The following is a 23,162-nucleotide window of genomic DNA, read 5'->3' as shown; positions in this document are numbered from 1 at the left end:
TTTAGAAGAAGATTGATGCTGAGGGCATTTAGGCCATTTTGTTTTTTATTCTATAAGAGTAAGAATAAGAATTAAGAAATAAGAAATAAGAAAAGATGAAGGTCAAGAAGAGCACGTTATTGATTTGAGAATCATAAGAGGGTATTTCAAATATTTACCAAAATATAGGGAGGTACTTTTAAATTTTACCTCAAAAGTCAAAACTAATAAAAAGGGTTTTATAAGTATTACCATGGTTTTTAAACTCGTTCGAGACCGAGACGTATCGTCCGAGTTAACTCGGTATCGGAGCCTAACGAGACCAACTCACAATGTGTCATGAGACAACCGCGTATCGTGAGATATGCGAGTCGTCTCGGACGATATTTTTGCAAAACTCGGATGATACAAATGAGATATATGAGACAGTACAGATATTACGTTAACTCACGAGATAAACCGAGACAACCGAGTTTTGTGAAAAAAAAAATTACAAATGAAAATTGTTGTTTTATTTTTACAAGCAATGGCTATTGAGTGATATTATTACTTTCTTGTGATAAATACTTAAATGTATTTTAGATAATTTGTTTTATTTTTTCTTTAGAAGTTTTTTGATGAAATTTTCATTAGAAATTTATACTATTCTTTATGAAACATGTGTTTTATTTAATTACCTTGAATTTGATCGATAGGTATATTATAATTTTTCTTTTAATTTTATATTTTTTTGGGGGTTCATTTTTTAATAGGAATCAATTCTGAATTTTTCTTGAATTTTTCAGATTTTTTAAATGGTTAAAAACCATTGTTTCAATGTTGAACGAGACGACTCGACTCGACGTATCGTACGAGTCAACTCGGTATCGGAGGTGAACGAGACGAGACCAAATACCGAGTTTAAAAACCATGAGTATTACTCATTCGATTCGGAAAAGTAAGCAAAGCAAAAGAGGGAGAACCGAAGAGGAGGGAAAGACGTTGGGCGATTTGTGTGTAGGTGTGAGTTCTCCAAAACAGAACCGAAAAACTAAGAGGAGGAGGAGAAGTAGAAGAAGAAGAAGACGAGAGTGGTGTGATCAAGATCCGGGGTTTTGTGGCGAAAATTGCATTTAAGGTAAGTAATTCTTATAATAAATAGGGTTTTGAGTTTGGATTTAAAATTTTGGGTTAATCTATTATTAATTGAAATAATTATTCGACAAATCCAGAAAAATTCTAGGGTCTTGTCTAGTGTCAAAAGTAAATCATTAGTTGTTTATTAAAGTTTAGTTATGAAAATAAGGTTTTACTTGGATTTATTGGACTCTTGGTAAAAATTGGATTTATATAGTTTGTTTGATGATAATGGGAGAGTTTTGGATTAGGGTTTAAGTAGAAAAGTTACATTTGTAGTCAATTTAAAGTAAGATAAGTGTTTGAAGAATTGTTTAGCTTAAAATAATATTTTAGGTCATATATAGCAATGTGTTGGAATATTTTTCAAATGAGGTAATTGATTTTTCAATTAACTTAAGTGGCTATTCTATACTAAATTGAGTTTAGATGATCTAAGTATCTTCTTAAATAATGGGATTTTGTAATTAAGTGGATTTAGTTTCTATTCCTATTCTTATGTAGAACTTGCTTTGTATTATTAAGATTCGAATTAAGAGTTAGTAGAACTTGTTGGGTTGCTAGATTTTTTAAGTAATTTCTCATTGAGCTTGTTTAGGATCTTTAAGATTTTAATTAAGTGGGGTAATGGATAGTATGAGAATGCATAATTTGTTTTGTTATCGGAGGATTTGAGGTTATGGTTTTTGGAAAAAACGTATTGTGGCGCAAGTGCTTGTGAAGTTGCCAAACTTAGTAAAGCTTCTATTTGGAAGCTATTGGAGGGTAAAAAAAGAAAAGAACTTGCTAGAAGGGGATGGATGGTTTGGTGGATGAATTCGAACTTAGAAGAATTGGTTTGTTAATGAATAATAATGGATTGAAATACTCGTGTTTTATTGCTAGGTTTGTCAAGATTTTTCCTTGAGTGATGCTTTTAAAAAAAAAGAATTTTTTTTTGCTTGATTGAGGTTGCATATTAAGTTCTTGGAAAATTGCCAAACCCAAATGAAACTATTTGTGAGTTGTGTTTAAAATTGTTTGCTAGTCAAATGAAATTAATAGAGGGTTTAAAGCTCTAAGGCTACCTTATTATTCAATTTTTAAGATCCGTTAGAAAAAATATTATTTTCTTTTTTTGGGTTTTGAAAAATCGAAAGAAACATATAAGACATGCAGTTTTCAAAATAAATATTGGTTGATATGTAAAAAAAAACTCAAATTCTCAATACAATAATACCAACTAGTAATTATTTTTCCAATATGTTTGTTCTTTGTCCAGAATGATATCTTTTTGTTTAAATCATATATAATCCATTGTTGTGTTGGTGGATCCAATATAGCTCATATATAACATGAGTGAAAATTCCCAAATTAACCCTATGAAGCAATGATTCCAATGAATTTCGTTCCTTTTTCATTTTTGATAGACAATTTCTTCACTATTTTCATGTGAGGTACACATAAATTGAGTGGGGCCCATGTGACTTTAACATGTGTTACATGAAATTCATGTGGGTCCTGTGATTTCAATTATTGAATGTAGATTGATAATTAAGCAGGAAGTGTCAAGGATCCTTTGTAGTACCAAACCCAACCAAACACAAAGAATTACTTGCAAGAGATTTTCCGGGTTGCCACTAGGCAGCATTGAATTTTTTGCACTGCAAAACAGTTGCATTTTGCAAAAAAATGTGTTGTATCGAGCATGATGACACAACACATGAAAGTTTAGTATCCATATGAAATCCATTAAAAAATCTTGTAAGTTAATTTTTTGTAAAACATGCGCAAGTGCATATGCACCCACTAGTAAATGATAAAGATGGAGTGTGAGTTTGATGCCTACCTTCTCCTACCTAAAAAAATGGAGAAGTCAATGCCTACCCACCCCTAAACCTTCTATTTTGGATTCACTGATTCCATGAATGTTTGGCCTTCGACCTCTTGGTGGCTTATATACCAAAAATCAGCTTGATTGGAGATTCTAAATATTAGTTTTGTTATAACTAAATCCAGTGGCTATTGATCATAAATGGAGAAAACTCTAGTCCAATGGCTCAAAAAAGCAGATCAAGCTAGCTTTTAGTGTGTATTTAGGTTAAAAAGTAGATTGGCATTCTCTTCGATCATCTAGAAACTCGGGAGATCACGTTACGGGATCTATTACTTTAATGTTTCTGCTGATAGTAAAGAATATCAATCAAGCTGATTTTCTGGCTGTTCTCAGTTTCGGTATATTGGTTAGCACAAACTCAGTGAATCAGGTAAACTTATTGATTCTTTTTATTTTAATTTCTAATGTTAATGTGTTTTTCTGACATTTTTTTAGGGTTCAACATTCTCAAACAGAACCTTTAACTCCTTCACAATTATAAGATTCAAATGGACAGCAAGTACACAACCGAGATGTTCAAGTACGGTTTTTTTTTTCTTCTGGTGTTCCCTTAAATATTTATCATAAAAGTAAATAGAGATAGAGTATCATTGGTTGTATTCAATGAAATCAGCCACTTGGAGAAGCAGAGCGAGGTCCTTATGGAAGCGTATAGGTCAATGTCTCATGAGCTTCATAGGCTTCAGGTTTTTCTTTGATAATTTATTTGGTGGGATTATTTTGTTTGGGCCGTAGTCTTGCATATAGTCTTACTGATATTTTTTGTTCTTCTTTACGTTTTCTTGATTTAAAGGTAGAAGAAGAAATGCTGATGCGCAAATTTTACCAACTTACATCAGCCCAAGACCTAAGTAAAAAGGTATACATTCATTCTTGTTTAGAAATGGTTATGTTTCAACTAATTCTCAGTTCCAGGACATTATGCACTTATAGTCATTAGTTCTGCTCAGAATGTTATTTTTATTTTTTTTTGTACCTGGTCCTGTCTAGAATTCATAATCCGAAAAAATGGGCAACTATTATTTTGGGTCTTTAGATTTTCGGTAAAGCCTCAATGGTTAGGTGGCAATAGTTGACCCCCATTGGTTGAGTAGAATTTTCAACCCTGATTATTGTCAAAACCTAGTTACTAAAGAAGACTTGAGGTGCAATGTGAAAGAGTAGAATATGATTGTTTTGAGGTTATCTTTCGGGTTAAATGCTAATTGAAGGTAAAAAAAACACTTCGCTGATGAAAAAAAAATGTGGGATTTCACAAGCAGAGTAGCAGATGAGTATTTTTTTTTTTTTTTTTTGAGTATCTCGCTGGAGTTGACTCAATTGAAGAGTTGCTGATGATGCTTTTACTTGGAAATGTATGTACCTTAAGAGTGATCTTTCTACCAATCTTTTGTGGGGTTGGGCTAATTGAGTTCTTTGAGTTTGGGTTTCATTTTTTTTTTTCTGCTTCAATAGCAATGAGTTTTGGCTGTGCTAATATCCACTCAACCATCATTTGTAAGCATTATTATATAAATATTAGGGGTGATATTAACAAATGCATGATAAGGGGAGGGATTAATTATTAAATCTACTACTTGTTTGAAGATACCTGCTTTAATTAACTTGGTTGAATGTCTGAAATTTGAATTGGTTCACATTTGGAATTGATCTTTCTTTGGTTGCTGCATTCAGTTTTCTAATTGATTTCCTTTTCTTTTTCTTTTTTTAATTTGGGCAGATTACAAACGGAGATAATGCTTCCAATGACAATGGGAATGAAAATTCTGATGCGATTGTTTGCGATCCAAGCAATCAAAGGTAAAGTGAATGCTAAATATAACAGAATTCGTGGTTCGAGTGTTATCTAAATGTCCTTTTCTTGTCTTGGGTAAAATATCTGAATTACATACCTTTTCTTTGAAGGGAAAGTGAATGATATTTGAATCAAGTGAAAACTGAACCATCTGAACAAATGATCGATAATTCCAAGTTTAGGGAATCAATCGAGGAAACAAGTGAAGCTGTTACTCTATTTATTCTTGGTGGAGATGGATGGAATGGATTCGGCTATTATCTTATCAAGGGAGAACATTGTCTTATTAGATTTAGTTCATTATCTGGTTTAGTTAGTAGGATGATTACATGCTGTTAAATCATACTTCCTTTGATATGTAGTCGATACGATACAAAACTAGACTCACAGCAAATTCAATGCAGTTTTCTTGTGGGTGAATGTTTTTTCTAGAGAACATCATGTTGTAATTGTTAAGTTTTCTCACGTCGGACACTCATTGTCTTGTCTCTATCCTTATAAGCTTGTGGGCCTCTCCACTCATTGCCAATTGGTTTTGAGTTGAACCCCCAAACTTATCAGTAATGCCATCATCAACATTGGTATTTTGCAACAAAATGTGGAGATGTGAGAGAGACAATTACCATGTATTTTAGTACCTTTTGTTAGTAAAATATACAAAATATATCTTTGTAGAGTAATACATACAAACCACTACACAAGGGTTTTGAAGCAAGTTCCAACATTTATCGTCTAACAATCTCTGTTCTTGTTTGAAAAATGAAAATGAAAATGGTTTTCACTTTTGGAAGTACGATGCTAATGGTTATGGTCATGGTTCAAAGCGTGTCATTTTGGGGAATATTTTGGTTTCAATGGTGATTGGAATGAAACATTAACCCCAAAACATTCAATGTTTTGGATTGTCGGTGTGTTTTAATTGAGAAAAAAATGAATTTTCACCTAATGAGATTTTGAAACAATTACACGTCTATGTCCTTGCATTGCACCATGTTATGAGGATGGTTTATAATGTAAGATTGTGCAATTGTGCATTATATTAATTCTCGAACTCTTCGAATATTACCAAGTATTTTTTTTCCTTCTAATTAAGAAAATGAGACAGTTTAAGATTTAAGTATTTTAAGAAGTTGAGAGTTAGATTAGTACCTTTGTTGGTGAATTAAACCTCGTCTTCACCCTTACGTTACTTATGAAAATGTGATATGGCACACAGAACATGATGATAGGCACCATGTTATCACATTTTCAAATGCTAAAGTAGTGAATGAGTGTTTTTAGCTCACAGAATTTCTCGTCACAGTACTCATAGACTCTAGTGCGTGCCACATCATGCCTATCGAGGGTAATTTACGGGATCAAGTGATTGGTGGATCCTAGATTCTGTGAGCAAAATATTTTTCGTAGCAAATGGAGGTAATCAAATCAAGTAGTAAATAACAGATGGAAAATCCCACCAAGCAGATGTTGAAAAATTGTGGTGTGCCACTAGCAAGCTAAGAAAATTAGGTATTAGGTGAGTGGCAAATGCTCAAAATAACATAAAAACTCTGGAATTCTTCGACAATATATTTAGCAGACTTTTCTTCAACAATATAGTTTTGGTGAAATGTTTGAGATGCCTGCTTTTGTATTCAAAATGATGACAAACCTCCTCCACCACGGTCTTCTCTGAGAGACTGATAGAAAATGACCTAAAGACCCTCATCTTCAAATTCCAGCCATTTTTTTTTTTGGATTTCACTCCAAAACCTGGCATGAAACTTCCAAGTTAAAATTGGTTGCTCTTACCCTTAATCTTAAGATTGTAACTCCTTCAACCTTCAAACCTCAAGAACAAGGTAGGATTTTGTGGTAGAAAAATAAAGGATTTTGTATGAGATGTTGAATACGAAGCTGAAAAAAAGGTTGATTAGAGTCAAAATAACTTACCCTAGAAGTAAAAGATCTTGACAATGACTTATTTCTGGTAGAAAAATCAGGGGTTTAGCTATGGTTGAAGAGACTCATCTACAGATATTGATGGAAAGATAAAAATGGTCTTTGACATTCAAATAAGGGTTGCATTTATCAATTAACGGTGAGGGGTTGGCTCAATGGCAATTCTGGACTGATAAGCGGTTGATGCCGTCCTGAGTTTGATACCCCTTAATGAGCTGTAGTTCCTTGGGGCCACCTATGAGGGTGCACCCTCACCTACTTGGTGCTTGTGATGTGATGATACCTAATATGAGCAATAATTCCTTAAGGGCCACTCACTTATTTGGTGTGTGTGATGTGCGAGTATTGCATGTGCCCCGAGACTTAGTCCTTGACAAAATCTTAGTCTATGAACTAGGCAAAGTCTAAATACAAACCCGATCCTCTATCTAGAAGATTACCCGGTGTTACATTTGGATCTTTCAGTGCAAGATCATAGTATGGACTGGACAAAACTGAGATATGAGCCCCATCTCTTGTCAACATGTTTTCCCGATTATTAGAGTGTTGCATTGGGATCATTTAGTGCCCTAAGTTTTTTGCATTAAACTTTGAGCGCTAATGATTGTCTGACTTAAAAAAATTTCACTCGATTTGTGCACAACTGACTTGGTAAGGGCACATAACTGTTAATCTTTTCCTTATGTATCCCAAAGAAAAAGATATATGATTCAATGTCCTTGCCATGTTAGCCGCGTATAGACCGAGTGAGAATTTTCGAGTAATCACTACTTAACTTTGAAAGTTAAGTTGTGATTGAAAGAGGTCATTCACCCTGGCCATAGTTCTAGCAGCAATTGTTAAAGCTAATAATTTTGGTAAAAACAATAATTCTCAACTTACTAAGAAAAAGAATAAGAAAGGTAGTAGAAAACAAAACTAATGTCTAATAGGGGTTCAATTGGGTTTCGATTTGGGTATTCCAGCAATGTTGAACTTGGTTTTCTTCATCTCTTCATCAGAGATGTCGGGCTCTCACTGCTAATTAAGTAAAAGGAAACAAGCAGAGTTTCTTTACCAGTTAAACTGTAAAATCGAGATATTAGAGAAAAGCCAAAAAGAGAGATAAACCGTATCAGAGACAGTTTTCGATAGTTTGTAATAAAAATTACTGATTTCCTGGTGTGAACACCATGAAGTCATCTGATTTTCATAAGAAATTTTCTACATATTTAACGGTCATGATGAACTATGGTTAGAGATTTGAGGCTCAGAATCCTAAGAGTCAGTGGATACAATGGTCCCTAGTTGCACAACATAGTTTCTCTAATACAAATACGAAAGAGTGAGAAATTACTTGTGCATCACTGCATCGGATTTGGACTTTCTCTCTCTCACATACATTTGCTCCTCTCTATAAATTGAAGTTGTTTCGATCGCAGAGAGAAGAAGAAAAAAATGGCAGCTCGATCGACTCAAAGCAACAACAGGCAAGATGGAAACAAGGGTTTTAACAAAACCCAGAAGAGATTCGTCCCCAAGACCTATAATTCAACACGAAAAGAACACATCACCAATCCCCCACTCACAACTTCTCTGAGAGATCCCAATGCTTCAATCCTTAGTTTGAATTCTTCGGAAACTAGGGTTCGAATGGAAGAGGATGGGAATTGGGTTTCTAGTGGAAAACATGGTGGCAATTTCGTAAATTACCTGCCACAAGACGAGGCTGTCGCTGCCGGTCTTGGTGTTGAAGATGGCGCCTTGGATCCTGTAGAGTCTCAGAGAGTGGTGGACCTTCTAAATAGGGAGTTGTCTCGGTTGCTCAAGTTGAACCCTAGAGATTTCTGGAAAGAAGGTTTGCCCTAGTGTTGATCTTTGAATGTTTGCTATTTAATTTGAATTTTAATATGATTTAGTTGTGGTTGATTCTGGATAAGCTCATTTGAGGTTTTTTTAAATTTTGTTGGGTTTGTCTTTGGATTTGGAGAATATTTTATCATGATAGATTGGTTTTGCGTTTAGTTCTTGAAATTGATTTAATTGGATCAAATAGGTAAAGATGCATCATTGATTGTCATCAAAGAAGAGGGAATTTTGATTTTTTTTTTTTCCATTGCTTTTAGTTTCTATTTATGTGATGTCTGCAACCTAAATTTGAGGAATTTTAACAAAATTTAAATCCATGGTTGGGAAGGTCATGTGAAGTCAGCTAGGCTATGTTTCATCGAATTCTTTAAGAGAATGAAGTACCCATCTTGGGCAAGACCGGTTCTGACACACCACAGACTCTAGTGTGACACTAGATGACCTAAGTTCAAAACTCTCATTCACCTACTAATTATTGACTACTAATCTCTCTTGTGTAACAAAAGAAATATCATGTAATATAATCCATTATTATTTTACTCAAATATAAAAATAATTGATTTTTTCTAAACTCTTCAAAATATAACGTAGAGTTCATGAATTATCTTTTCCCATGATTTGTTGAATCTGACTAGCCAGACTCTTAACACCTGTACTCGTATTTGTGCAAAAAACATAGTTAAGTGATTACTTTTTCTATTACTTGTTGGAACCATAGCTTACATTAGATTACATTGGAAGACAACATTTTCGCATAGTCGTGGTGCTTGTTGCATGACCTGGACCATTTTTCTGCACCAACACACTTTGTATGTCTCTACTCTCTTCAGCGATAGTTCATCTTGTTGACCAACCAATTACTCCAAAAGACCAATCTGTTGGAGAGGGGAAGAACTATGAATATAAAAGAGTGTCACAGAGCTTAATGGGTATGACACACCCAGGAGTGGAGGAAAATATACACTCAACACTCCCCTTCACCCATAGGGTGGAAAGAATCAAACCCGTGACCTCTACAAACCTAGCGCTCTAATACAATGTTAATCAACCAACTATTCCAAAAGACCGATTTGTCGGAGAAGGGGAGAACAATGAATATAAGAGGGTAATGAGGCTTAACTGGGGAATTACACACCCGAGAGTGGAGGAAAATATACACTCAAAACATCAAATGGGTCTCACTTTCACATCGATCTTGTAGAAATTCTCTAGATTTCTGGTTTGCTTAAACTTGCACTAGTAGTTGCTATTATTGTTATTTTGTAAATGTGATAAAAGTGTCATTTATGGAAGTTATGTTAATTTATGATTATTATGTTTCATTGTTTCTGTTCAGTGGCCAGAGACACTTCATTGCATGATTTTTTGGATAGCTTTTTACAATTTAGGAATAGATGGTATGACTTCCCTCATCATGGAGCCAAGGAAATGGTTGCGGGAGTCATCGTTGGAGAGCTCGAGCTAAGTCGTCGTGTCTTCATGGTCTTCTATCGCATGTAAGTTTCTTCTATGATGATGAGTTGGCACTTTCCTTTAGATAAAGTCATTGTTCCACTCTGTGATTCATTGAGAAACTTCTTTGTTTATCAGATCTTCTAACAGGGATCCTGGTGCCCATGCTCGTGATAGCTTCAGCACAAAAGAGCATGGAGGTGTCTTTCTTTCTTCTTCATTATTATTATTATTATTATTATTATTATATGGCCATGGAGTTAACATTGGAGTTTCAATGTGGCATATTTTTTTTCTAACAAATATGTCTGATGCTTTTAATTTTCTGATTTCTCTTGAGATCATCAAACATGATTAAATGGTTAATTTCTTGCGAAACAAGATTTACCTAAATCATGTTATTCCTGATGGCTATGTTTTGTGAAGACATTCACGAGAATATGATACGTTAACCAATTTTTCCATAACAATCTTACTCACTACTTCCACATGTAGCTCTCTTGCAGGAAAATAAGCTGCTTGACTTACCAAAGCTATTAGATTTATGTGCCATCTATGGACATGAAAATGAGGAGCTGACTAAGTTACTGGTAAGCCTTTAATATGAATGGTTTAGTAGTTCACACCTTTGCAGTCACCTGATGGCATTTGAATTCAAATGTTTGGTTTATTGAGTAGCAGTTTATGTCAGTTGTAATACATGGTAATATGATTCTTAGACTTCCTTTATGAAGATGAACCACTGTACGAAGCCATTGTATTAAAATCTATTGATACCATGTTAGGGTTTGTTATCTTGTCATTTTTATCTTAATATTTCTGAGAAGTAAGATTTCAAATTACTTTTGTTGACTTTGAAAAACTGACATTCTATATGTTATACTGGTATAGCACCATCATATCCAGTTTAGAGAACTCCAATCAGGAGATACTTGGATCTACCTACACTTCCTATGTCGTGCAGTGATTACTTAAAACAATATTCCTTACGTTGTTGCAGGGTGCCAGCTGGCCTAGTTGGTAAAGTCTTTGGGTGATGATATCAGAGACTTGGGTTCAAATCCCGCCAGCACCGAGTTACTGGACTAATTTAAAACAAGCTTACTGATCAAGAAAAAAAAAAAAAAAATACTCCTTATGTTTTTAGATTATAGCATCACCTGTATTAACAAAGAGTAATTGAAAGATGTTCATGTATCCTTTCCGTTCAATTGTTGTATTCTTTAATTTTTTTAATAATCTAATAGTGGTGGTGTCCCATTGGTTTCCAGGTTACAAATGCCATGAAAGCTCAACCAATGCTTCATGAAAATTTATCAGCTGTAGTATCTCATTTTTTAAGCATTGTTCACACAATGCATCAACGTTGTGATTCCTCGTTAGAGGTATTCTAGGCAAACCAAATAACTTTGACTTAAGAATTTGTTCAATGGATTTGATCTCTGTAAATTGTTATTCAAACAAAATAAATGTACGGTCATTCGTGATTTATGATACACAGACTCTATTTTCCTCTGGAGGTCGTCAAGAAACTGGAGACAATCGCCTTTGTGCTGATTTTTTAGAGGCAAGTTGTAGTTCCCAGGAAAACATACGACTTTTGTTACTGGGTATGGCTCATGCATTGCTTTTATTTTAGACTTTCTGCTTTTAGATTGAATTTTTTTACCTTTTCTCCCCCTTGTAGGTAATGGACTTCATCAATGATGCAATTGCCATAATGGATGCTTTTGTCAATGCATACAAAGTTGCAGCTGTATACTTCTCTTGTCATATTGAAACAAGGTATCATATTCATGCTGAACTATTGGAGTTTGAAAAATATTTTACTGACTATTATGTACGGTAATTACCTTTTGCAAGCAAACTTACCAACTTATCGGTATCAACAAGATACCATACAGATATCATTATTAGATACTGGTAGATACTTACATAATACCGTTTTCTCAATTTTATTTGTATTATTTGGTATTTTCTTAACTCACAAGTTGCAACAAATTTCCCTAGTCTCTTTGTTGATGCAAAAAATGCAAATAGTATATTCTACCAAATCTTACTTTAAGAAAAAGTTCACAACTGTTGAAAGTTCCTTTACATTTTGTATGGTGATGTAAGAAAATGTTTACCTTAAGCAAAGTAAAGCAATTTATCAACATATTGTATGGAATATTCATACCCGTAGCATTAGATTTGAGGAAATGAACAATTGTATCCCTGCGTATCAACATATTAGATGGAATATTCGTGCTCGTGCCCGTACCCTTGTTAGTTTTGAAGAAATGAAGAGTTGTACACGTCTTTACTTTACCAATGCCAGTGTCTGTATCCTCATCAGGTCATATCAGTGTGGCACTAATGAGGGGCGTTGCCACATTCCATTCAATGGTTCTATCTCGAACTTTTTGATCAATAACCAGTCTGATATGATGAATGGAACCGTAATGTATCCACGTGCCTGCTAGATCTTTTGTCTGTCTAAAAGAGTATGATGGATTGAATCATAATGATAATTGGCCACGTTCACAGTGCACCTATGATATCTTTTTAGTGGGATCCATAAAGGGATACTTGCTCTTCCCTGCATTTGATCGGTGCTTATGCTGATATTGGGGATAATTGTATGCCTACAGTACTAAGGCTAAGTTCTATTCTCACGTCTCCCTTTGCAAAAGTTTTCTCAAAAAGCTTCTACTAAATCTAAAACTGTACTTCTGAGCCTTTGCAGTTTCGGGAATGGGGACTTACTCAGTACCCTGACAGCATTGCACAACTCATTGCTACCATCATTACAACGGGGCTTTGGACATATTTTTACAGGCGGAGTAGATAAGACTCAGAATTCGTTTGGTTGTTCATTTTCAAATATTTCAATCAGTTTCAGGATGTTATCAATGAGAATAATTAACTTTGGTTGGAAATTACTGGACTTGTGCTATCTAAGTGATGAAGTGTTTGATGGGAGCTTCCCTCTTCCAACTCCCTCAAAAATGTTTCCTGCTAACGTTGAGGATCCAGTAATAAGAGGAGACATTTTGGTTCAGACATTCAGAAAGATCAATGAAGAAGTATTACATCATCTTATGGAGAACAAGAGTAGTGTTACATTTCTTCAGAATGTTGAAAAGAATCATAAGATATTAAGCAAACTTGATGGGCTCCGAGGAAATGGTAAGTAAACATCCAACTGCCCCTAAATATGTATTTGTTTCAGGTGTTTTTTCTCCTTTAACTTCTAAGTTCCAATGATACTTTCCACTCACTGAGTCAGTAATGTTGAAGAGATCCTAACAGGATATTTTATGAATGCTTGGTTTAATCACTTATATTTTGTTGTGAGACAACTGAAACTTTTCACTGGAGAGAGTGTCTAGCTTCTTGATCCTAAAGTGAAGTTTTCAAGTAGAATAGAGTATTTCTTTTTCAAAGACATCTATTGGATGATAAGAGAATAGGGTAACCCTCCATAACTATAGTGTGCATTTACTCCGACCTTAGCCACTTAGTCAACACTAAATTTGAAAATAACATACATGAAGGAGCCTTCCCTGGTATATCTGTAGTTAATCCATCCATCCACAAGTAGTGCAAAAGGATTTAGACTATGGGATGATCCTTGGTATGAGCCCATTGTAATTGGAAACTCACTCATTTTATCAAACCAATTCCCACACTTTTAACCACTTGCTTGGAAACTCCTTAATCTCCTTATCCCTTATCAACACTTTTTTGTCATTTTTTAAATAGACATAACTTGATTTATTTCCCTACTTATCCTGTTTCTTTTTCTTGTAATTCTGTTATTTTTTTCCCCCTCTTTTATACCATACTACATTATAAGTCACTGTACTGGTTGATTTTGTGATAAACCGACCTTGGTCACGATCACATCATTAAAATAATATAAAATGCATAGAAAAATAAAGAACACAAAGGTCTTTACATGGTTCGGCAAACGTGCCTATGTCCACGGGCTCGGGGAGCCGTTTCACTATAAATCTCACATTTACCATGACCTCTCCTCGATCCCCCCCTCCTCCTCCTCCTCCTCCTCCCGACCCCCTTTACAATGGCCTTTAGCCCTCTTTAAATAGAAAAAACCCTCCCACCTAGGAAAGAAATCCTAATTCTAGTTCAATTACAATTGCCCTTCTTACCCCTTATCCAAATTAAGAAATCTTGCTTCATTGGAGTCCTTTTTTACTTGGTCACATTCTAACAGCGTAATCCTTCCAAAATCTCGCTCAAATCCCACCAAATAAGGGATTTGGCGTGATTCGTAATGGCACGCTATTCAAGAGAGAATTCTCCCGACCCTGACCTACCCTACCTTGACCTTGGGTCTTCTTGTTCTGACCTTGAATTCTCCTGACCTTTAGATCTTCTTGTTCCCGTCCTTCCTTTATCCCTAGCTCTATGCTGACCTTCCTACCCTTTTGGTTCTTCAGATCCCAACCCAAATAACTCCACGTGTCTGCCTCGAGATATGTATTGATGGTGCGAATGAATAGTCCAAACGAAGCCAATTTTTATCCCTCCATAGTCATCATTCACCTTTATACTTTTCCTTTTAAATTCATCTGTTTTTCAAAGTTTTCCATGCATCTAATTTGTTGTGGACTCTCGTACTATTATATCTTTCTCTTCTAATAGGGTTTTGGACTCCCCCTCCTTTAAAAAACAAAAAACAAAAAACAAAAAAAGAACTCATAAACTTCGATAAATACACCTGTGTTTTCTTCACTAATCTGACTGAATCTTTTCTTACCAACATCTAGGAACAAATATATTTGTCAGAACTATAAGAAATTGATCCTAAAAGTTATGGTTTACATGCAGGATGGATTTTCATGGATGATGAGCAGTTTCAGCATTTAAGTTTTACTATGCTACCTCCTGCTGAAGCCATGAAGAAGGATATCAATTTGCCAACATCTTTGGTAAACAACAATGTGCAGGTGGATGAAGATATTGCAATTACAGAGTCCAAGATCAGTCAAATAAAAGACATTTTCCCTGATTTTGGTAAAGGTTACCTTGCCGCTTGTCTTGAAGTCTATAACCAGAATCCAGAAGAGGTGATACAAAGAATACTAGAAGGAACTCTGCATGAAGATCTACAATCTCTCGACATTACCCTAGATAAGATTCCAGCACCCAAGAGTGCTCCTTCTCCGAGTAGGAACGATAAAGGGAAAAGTGTATTAGTAGAACCTACTACATCACCCTCTGCTAATGTGGTTGCCAGAATGGGGGAACGACAAACTGAGGTCCCCTCGTTTTCTTCGTCATCTTCATCTTCGGTTGGGCGGTATGCGAGGAAGTCCAAAGTTGACTTGCTGAACCCCAAGACCCTAGACTCGAGAGGTGATAATGATTCTGCTAAGATTGCCATTCTTGCATCACAGTATGAATATGAAGACGAGTATGACGACTCATTTGACGATCTGGGTCTGAGTCTCGTGGAATCTGGATTTGAAGAAACAGAGAACTTGGGAGATAGGATTAGCTCAACTCCAGGGAAATCTTGGGGGGCAGAAAATGAAAGCACTGCACAAAATAATTCAGGTTCAAGATGGAAATCCCGGAAGACACCTCAGTTCTACGTCAAGGATGGGAAGAACTACAGTTACAAAGTTTCTGGTTCAGTAGCTGTGGCAAATTCTCAGGAAGCAGCGTTAGTCAATCAAGCTCAGAAAGAACAGATTCATGGTCTTGGCCGTGGTGGAAACCTTCCCCTGGGGGCAGTTAAAGCATTGGAAGAGTCCAACAAGCAGCAGGATCAGCAGGAGTTCAATGCTACTGAGATGGGTGGAAGAGGGAATCCAGTTAACTCAAGGGGCCGAGGAAGGAGAGGGGGTGGTGGAAATAATTATAGAAAAGATCGGGCAATGAAGAAACATTTTGCGGGATTGGGTGGTTATTAAGTACATATGGAGAATCGATGCATAGCGTGAGTTTATTTGGGAGATAAGATTTTATAGTTCCCTGCCATTTGGTGCGGTCAAATTTTTGTTAGGCTACCGTTAGGAGTTTGTAAATGGGGAAATTTCCTGGTTAACTTGGCTTATAGTTCATATTTGGGCAATTTCATGATACTTAGAGCCTTGTGAGTATATTACTGTTACTGTCATGCCTGGCATCTTGAAAACTGCCTCTTCATAGTAGTTAGCATTGGATCATACTGAAAGTTTGGAGAATCGATGAATAGGGTTGACACACTTAACAGAATGAACTTGTGGTGGTTCTGTTTGTCTCCAGTACTTGTTAGCTTGCTTGACACAAACAAGTGCGTAATTATCTGAACTACCAATAATCTCATTCTCGAATCACACGGCCCTTGGAAGGTAGTCTGTAAAAGAGAGTGGAAATTGTTCTTGAAATATGAAACTGAATGAATGTTGGCACCAACTATAGTGGTGCAAGTGCTTTTAAGCTTGATGCACTCCTGAAACTCTTGTAGAAATAAAAACTAATAGGGAAAGATAAAAAGAGTCGTAATCCACTCAATTGACACCCCTGATGTGACAGGCTTGGAAATCGTACATCTGCTTTCCTTGGGATACACAACTGCATTTTTTATGGGGAACCGTAGTTTTGTATCCCTATATCCCTAGGAGAGCTGATCTATGGTTCCCGAGCCTATCATGTCAGGGGTGTTGATTGAGTATGCCACATGGGTAAGTCAGATTACCACGATTCAAGATAAAATTGCTTCATTTTGTTAAGTTCTAATCCACTTCTTGCGTGACAATTGAGCTACGAAATGTAAAACCTGTTTTAATATATGCATGGAAACTGGCTGAGTGCCTAGAAGTGTTGCGTTTTGCCATGAATTGTCATGTGGTGTAGGCATACTAGCACCACAAAAACTTAGAAACTATAAGTGTGCCAAGGTAACGACAATGTTTACCAACTAAGCAAGCGGGCACTTTCTAAAATTGTAGTAATAACATGGATGTTTTCAGTTTCCACATGGAGGGTTTAGCGAGATCCACACTATTTTTTTTCAGAAAAAAAAAAGGAAGATGCTAATGTGAATTACCCCAACACTAGGTTAGACACTGAGCTGCTGTGGAGGTGCGCACAGAACAGAACCATAAATGTTTTTCACTCGTATTGGTGAAAAGCATCTATGGTTCTGTGCACACCTCCACATCAGCTCTGTGTCATAGGAAGTCACTCCAGCATTAATCTTAAAAAAAAATTGTGCAAACATTAGTTACCATGCTGTTAAGATGAGGTCTGACATAACTTTCTTAAAAATGGAAAGCAAGTCTGTTAAATAAACGCATCTAAAAATTTATTTAAGCTGTTGAAGCTAAATATTTTTCTTCCTGTTTTAAGAGGATAATTGTTAGAGACCATGTATAAGAATGACACATAGATATGTCAGCATAGGTAGGCAGTGCCTTTGACATATTTAAGAGGCTCAAGACATCAACAGGATTGTAAAAGAATTTAAATATTTGGAAATGAATAAAAATATTTTAAAAAAATGAAAAAATAAATAAAAAAATCACAGCCTTCAACTTAAGACTACATCGTTTTCTCCAAGCCTCACAGAAAAATCTCCTACTTTTCTAGCCTGCAAACATATGAACATACACATCAAACAACAATACTTGTTTAGTTTTTTCATGAAAATTTAAAGATGAAAAATAATAGATCAATGTGAACACAAATATTTAATTATTAACAGCTCTATAAGATAAGAAAAATACCCGAGATTGCAAGCGTTCCTTCTTCAGCATTTTACTTTTCGCCTTGTTGAGTAAGGAGTTTGGTGACTTATACATCCTCTGCAAAAGAGTGAAAAATGCAAAAAAAAGTACGCTACCATTTTTAAGACAGAAAATAAAGATACTGCACGTAAGAACTCATATCGGCAATTATTTAATATAATTAAAAGAATCAATGCCAATCCATAATATAAAAAAACAAAGGTTTTTAACAGTGTATTAATACATGCTATGAGCCTTGAAAAATCCATAAATTTTTAACATTCTGGAACTTTGAACATGTACCTGGAAAACAGCCCTTGACACAATGTGTTCAGGTTGATAGACATAATGAGTAGCCACCTATGAAATAGAAGGCACATCAGACAATGTTCGTTAGAATCATAGACCTCTTAAGGCATAGAGGAAAAAACTAGAAATTCTTAGAAATAAAATGTAGAATTATAAAACCATGGAATTTATCATATCCTGAACCAACAAGTGAATGATTTATTCCATCTATCGGTTCATTAGTGAGATTGATAGCTAACATTAAGTCTATCTATTAAAATTACTATTTGAAACCGTATGTCAAGATAATAAGGATTGAAGTTCACTCTACGTTTTACCCAATATTCATACAATTTAGACATTATGAATCATTCACCGTTCCAAGATCCGACATCCAAGTCACAGTAATCAAATATAATAAAAAAATACAATTATTCGGCAAGGGAAAAAAAATCTTTGCTTGAAACAGGTATTATGGTTTTTATCACAAAAAAGGAAAATTTCACATACAATGAAGTAAAATTAACACATTAATGGAAATGGATAAGGGATTCTAAAGTTTTGCAAAGTATTCCATCTAACAAAAACAGTATGGTCCAGGCAAGAAACAAACGATACCATCAGGAAAAGCACACAAAACCAACCTCCTCAACGTCAAATAGATCTTCTTCATAGTCTGGTAGTTGTAGTTTTCTCTTTGGCGTGAATTCAAAAAAATCATGAAGCAATTCATTTTCCTGTTTAAGAAAACATAATATTCATTCATAAACCATATATCAATAAATACATAAACATGGGAAACCAATCAAAGATTGTAAAGTACACTTTGAAGAAAATGCAGAGAGCAAGTTGTTTGCAAGAAACTTACCTGCATGTGCATCACAAATCCTCCTTCTAGAAAGTGCTTCAAAAAGTTCACCTGTTGAAGAAAAAAAAAATCAAAGAAAGCTAGACAAAAGAGCCTTGAGAGGCCAAGAAAAAATAATTGGTCAAGAAAAAATACTTGTATCAATTGAGACCACGTTGGTATGTTTAGCACATCTTCACCAATCTCTATCGAGTTCTTGAGAGGATAATCATCCTAATATCCAATAGAAGTTGGCATCATTATACAACCCAAAGTGCATAATTAGTAAGTATTCATCAAGAAGATAAAGCAATACCTTTTGAAATACTTGGGTAAGTTGCTTCAATTGAGTTACAAATTTTCTCCTCGAACATTGTATATGTGTATTATCCCCTTCTTGAACTAAGCAATCATGTGAACCATTACCTTCGTTAGAGAACTTTTCTAGAGTTCCTATCTCGTAGATAATAATTAATGCTTCCCCAGCTACTATGCGGACAGATCTCTCAGTGTGGTTTAGTAGATTTGAGAATAAAGAAAGTGACCTGCATCAATTTACAAATCATCAACTTATGGCACACCAAACAATAAATTTTTTGTTACATTGACACTAAAATGTACTCACTCTTTCCAAATTTTTGCATTAATGTTCCACCCATACATGGTTGCAAGGAGAAACGTCCAAGCTGATATTGCAGCTGTTAATATCTCGGGTTTAGATTTATTTGTAATTACCTGAGGGGGGCAGATTTTAATTGAAGAGACAATGCCCAACATTAAACCGCCACTAATATCAATCCAATAGTTCAAATATCAACAAACATGCCTTTCAATTTTACCGGCAAAGGGAATGCTTACTTACATTAGAACTTGATTCGGAGTGCATAAGTTCCCACATAACTTGCATTGATCTTTCTGTCTCCACAGCATTAGTTCCTCCCACAAAGGTAATAATAGCCAAGCACTCCAATAACTACAACGATAGGTCCACATAATCCAAAAAATAACAAGTTACAAATAAAATATTGACTGAAATTAGAAAACCGTGAAAGTCAAGATCTATTAACTTCCTAGTATCATACATACCGATGATATCTTTAATGTTTCAGATCTCGACTTAAGAGCTCGAGAAAGTGGGGAAATTGAATCTTCCAATATTTCATGGGCCAAATTGTCCTCGCTACCGATCGTAAGAGACAAATATCCTACAAACCCAGATACAAAAAATGTTTAATGTCCCAAATTAAATGCGAAAAAAACAAATGTGATACTTAAAAAAGGTTAGGGAGTAACCAATGATCTTCGAAGCTAGTTGTATCTCTTTGGTAGATCCTATTTTGATGGAGTTGAGAGCTCGATATAATAGGGTAATGCATCTGTACAAATCATCACAGAAGCCATTGAGTTAATGTCGTTTTACACAAAATCACATATCTGACACGTTTCACCTCCATACAAATATATCATTCTTTACAAATAGAATAATGTACATACACACGTACTATATATAGCAAACTCTCAATATAAGTAGGGAATGAAATAGGTTGTATTTGGGTTCTAATTATATAAGTTCTGTTTGTATCCGGATCCAGCTCGGATTCATTTCATGTAATCCATGACCAACCCATGTGATCCAAACTTGACTCTGAAAATAATTATATAATGGTTGGATCCACATTAGTATCACTAAATACCTGTCTTTCAGCGTGCAGTCTGGTAAAGATCAGATTTGCTCAAATGACACTGTTTATATCACTTCTTGGATCCCTAACCCACTCCTATTTAAAATAAATCTAATTTCAAAGATTCAAACACACCCAACACATAAATTCCCAGCCCTTGCCTGCTCAACTTCATGCCTAGCTATAGGTGAAATGTACATGCTAGCATGATAGAATAAATCAAAGAGGACGCACTTTATTTTTCTGAAATTTCAATACATTAGTCCTAGATAAGTATTCAGTACAAAAATCTTTTCAAAAGAAGAGCATATGTGACATGAAAATTGTACAAGAAATTTTTTGTTCAATAAGCTGGACTTGATCGATGACCTCAAAGTATATATATATTTGAAAGAGCCAACATCAACAATTATTACCCTCAAATAATTACCAAAACGAAAAATTGAATAAAAAAAGACTTACTTATCTTGTGAGAACTTATGTTGTAACTCGTTCCTAAATCCGTCAACAAGCAACGATAAAGCATTCTCTCTTGTTGATGCCCTTTTGGAAGAAAATCAAAACAAATAATCAAGATCATCTAAAGCTTAATTTCACAATGTGACATTCAGTAGTTAGCACAAATATAAAGTTCAGTAAAGTGGATAATCAAACAATAAAGGAATCAAAATAAACAAGTAAAGAATTGTCAAACGCTAAAGCCACATAAGCACAGTTGGCCTTTCCTTTTATATTGGTATAGTGTTGAAAAGGGGGACTTATACATGGACGCCTGGCAAGATAAATTCTCTTTAAAAGAGAAGGAAAAACTCAAAATATGTGGGGATCTAATAGCTTGCATAAACCCAATTCAAACTTTCTAAACCTTTGGAATCAGATAAGATTATGAGGATCTTATAAATATATATGTCAAAATTTGGTTCCAATAATTGGTAACAATTATAAAACTTCTATAATCAAGGAACACATTATGTAACGCAATCATAATTAAGGAACCAACAAAAACAATTGGCACCCAAATGCCTGATTGAATACCCAATATATCCGATCCGAGTTGATCAGGCAAGATTCTTGTCCCCTAATGTTAATAAATTGTAACTTTCTTTCATCACACATACACCAAAGAAGTCAAATTCTTAAAACATAACAAGTTGAACCTCAAAAGCATAATTAACTGAAGCATGAATTTCAAACCAGTTTCCTGGTCTAGTCTCAGCATCCAACCAGACTGAGATGTCTCAGCTAAGATAAACCCTTCAAACCAATTTAAATATAAATGCATATAATTATATTTACTTAGCCATTACTCAAACAATGGTTGCAGTTCCAAAACATTTTTTTCCTCTGTTATAAATAAGATTGGCAGAAGTTCAATAAAAATATTATAAAAAAAAAAAAAGCACACACACACACACACACATATATATATATATAACTCACAAAAACTTTTTTAGAAACTGAAAATCAAACTGAAAATTATAACATTGTCATTAGATTAGGAGAAGAAAGAGAAATACTTCTTGAGGAACAAATCTTCAAGATAATCTTCCATTGATTTGCCCCTCCTCTCACTTGGAGGTTTATTATGTCCTCTATTCAGATTTCTATCCTGACTACTATTACCTGTCACCAACGACAAACAAACAATGGCGTAGAATTCAGAACCCAAACTCAAAATTTCGAAATCCTACGAAACCCAAAATTTAAATAGAACAACCCAAACTCAACTTTTCCAAATCCTAAGAAACCCAAACCCTAAAAAGATTAAACAAAAAAAACTCACGGGTTGTTCTCCTCATTGCTTAATTAATGATTGATTGATGGATTGATTCTTGTTTTAAGTTGAAAATTTGGTGGCGTTGTATTTCTGAGTAAATCGAGTAGAAAAATCTTGGAATCTTGTATCTTGTAAACTTGAAACATAAGAATGAGAAGAAATAAAAAAGGAAACAACAACATAGAAAGATTTTCTATTAAGAATGTATATAGAAAGATTTTCTAGTTCTTGTTATTGGCGAGTCTGACACTAACAATAATTAATTAATAATCGTGATAACCGAACTCTCTTAATTAATTAATAGAACCGTAGATCCTTTGCTTCGGGATACTAAAAAAAAAGACATGTGGTTCTATAACTGTCAGATCAGGGAACGTACAAGAGCGTATAATGTGAGAGTCGGACATTAATGCACTTTAACGTGTGCCCTAAGGTCACACTTTAACAGAACCCTACTTAATAGTTATTAATATATTGAATAATGACTGACTAAAACAATAGTAAAAAATAATCAAAAATACCCAACTGCACATAATCATATATTTTCTCGAGATACTCAAGATAAATCTATAGTTCTATGCAAAAGCCACATCAGTTGAGTATGTTTGAATATATTTTTTGAGTCAATTTATCAGAACACTAATATATTTCAATTTGTAACCTCTTTAGTAATTAAAGATGAAGTTGTTGGTCATAACTCACTTGTGCATCTGATTTATTTATTAATAGATTTGTGTTGGAGTAACATTAAAATTGACATTGATTCTCACATTGCTGACGTGGATGTATAGTAATTTGTACATCTCCACGTCAATAATGTGAGAATCAATGTCAATT

At 34.8% G+C, this 23,162-nt stretch overlaps 3 protein-coding genes across 4 annotated transcripts; 2 read left to right on the top strand and 1 right to left on the bottom strand.

Annotated features, from left to right (window-relative positions):
- Positions 1 to 911: 911 nt before the first annotated feature.
- On the top strand, positions 912 to 5,240 carry LOC147407029 (uncharacterized). The gene is made up of 6 exons (XM_086435416.1): positions 912 to 1,096; positions 3,407 to 3,491; positions 3,585 to 3,657; positions 3,765 to 3,830; positions 4,692 to 4,771; positions 4,877 to 5,240. Exons 2-6 carry the CDS (start codon positions 3,460 to 3,462, stop codon positions 4,887 to 4,889), a joined length of 264 nt encoding a protein of 87 aa, XP_086291542.1. The 5' UTR covers positions 912 to 1,096; positions 3,407 to 3,459; the 3' UTR covers positions 4,890 to 5,240.
- A 2,771-nt stretch (positions 5,241 to 8,011) lies between these two features.
- On the top strand, positions 8,012 to 16,123 carry LOC147407028 (Ubiquitin system component Cue protein). 2 transcript variants are annotated; one of them, XM_086435413.1, is made up of 9 exons: positions 8,012 to 8,544; positions 9,892 to 10,051; positions 10,146 to 10,207; positions 10,503 to 10,597; positions 11,279 to 11,392; positions 11,509 to 11,574; positions 11,695 to 11,792; positions 12,736 to 13,178; positions 14,847 to 16,123. In XM_086435413.1, exons 1-9 carry the CDS (start codon positions 8,145 to 8,147, stop codon positions 15,932 to 15,934), a joined length of 2,526 nt encoding a protein of 841 aa, XP_086291539.1. In that variant the 5' UTR covers positions 8,012 to 8,144; the 3' UTR covers positions 15,935 to 16,123. The 2 variants fall into 2 exon arrangements, with proteins under 2 accessions (XP_086291539.1, XP_086291540.1); XM_086435414.1 differs by having other exon boundaries at positions 8,406 to 8,544; positions 9,944 to 10,051.
- A 132-nt stretch (positions 16,124 to 16,255) lies between these two features.
- On the bottom strand, positions 16,256 to 22,522 carry LOC147407027 (uncharacterized). The gene is made up of 14 exons (XM_086435415.1): positions 22,332 to 22,522; positions 22,066 to 22,171; positions 21,011 to 21,091; positions 20,160 to 20,242; positions 19,953 to 20,071; positions 19,729 to 19,839; positions 19,492 to 19,601; positions 19,183 to 19,411; positions 19,023 to 19,100; positions 18,888 to 18,938; positions 18,664 to 18,756; positions 18,035 to 18,091; positions 17,732 to 17,809; positions 16,256 to 17,595 (listed from the first exon to the last, which is right to left on the bottom strand). Exons 1-14 carry the CDS (start codon positions 22,345 to 22,347, stop codon positions 17,536 to 17,538), a joined length of 1,272 nt encoding a protein of 423 aa, XP_086291541.1. The 5' UTR covers positions 22,348 to 22,522; the 3' UTR covers positions 16,256 to 17,535.
- Positions 22,523 to 23,162: the final 640 nt, after the last annotated feature.

This window comes from Akebia trifoliata, chromosome 3, assembly GCF_017979445.1.
Source record: "Akebia trifoliata isolate Shusen 1 chromosome 3, ASM1797944v1, whole genome shotgun sequence".
Lineage (NCBI taxonomy): Eukaryota > Viridiplantae > Streptophyta > Magnoliopsida > Ranunculales > Lardizabalaceae > Akebia > Akebia trifoliata.
This window is presented reverse-complemented; position numbering and strand designations above follow the sequence as displayed.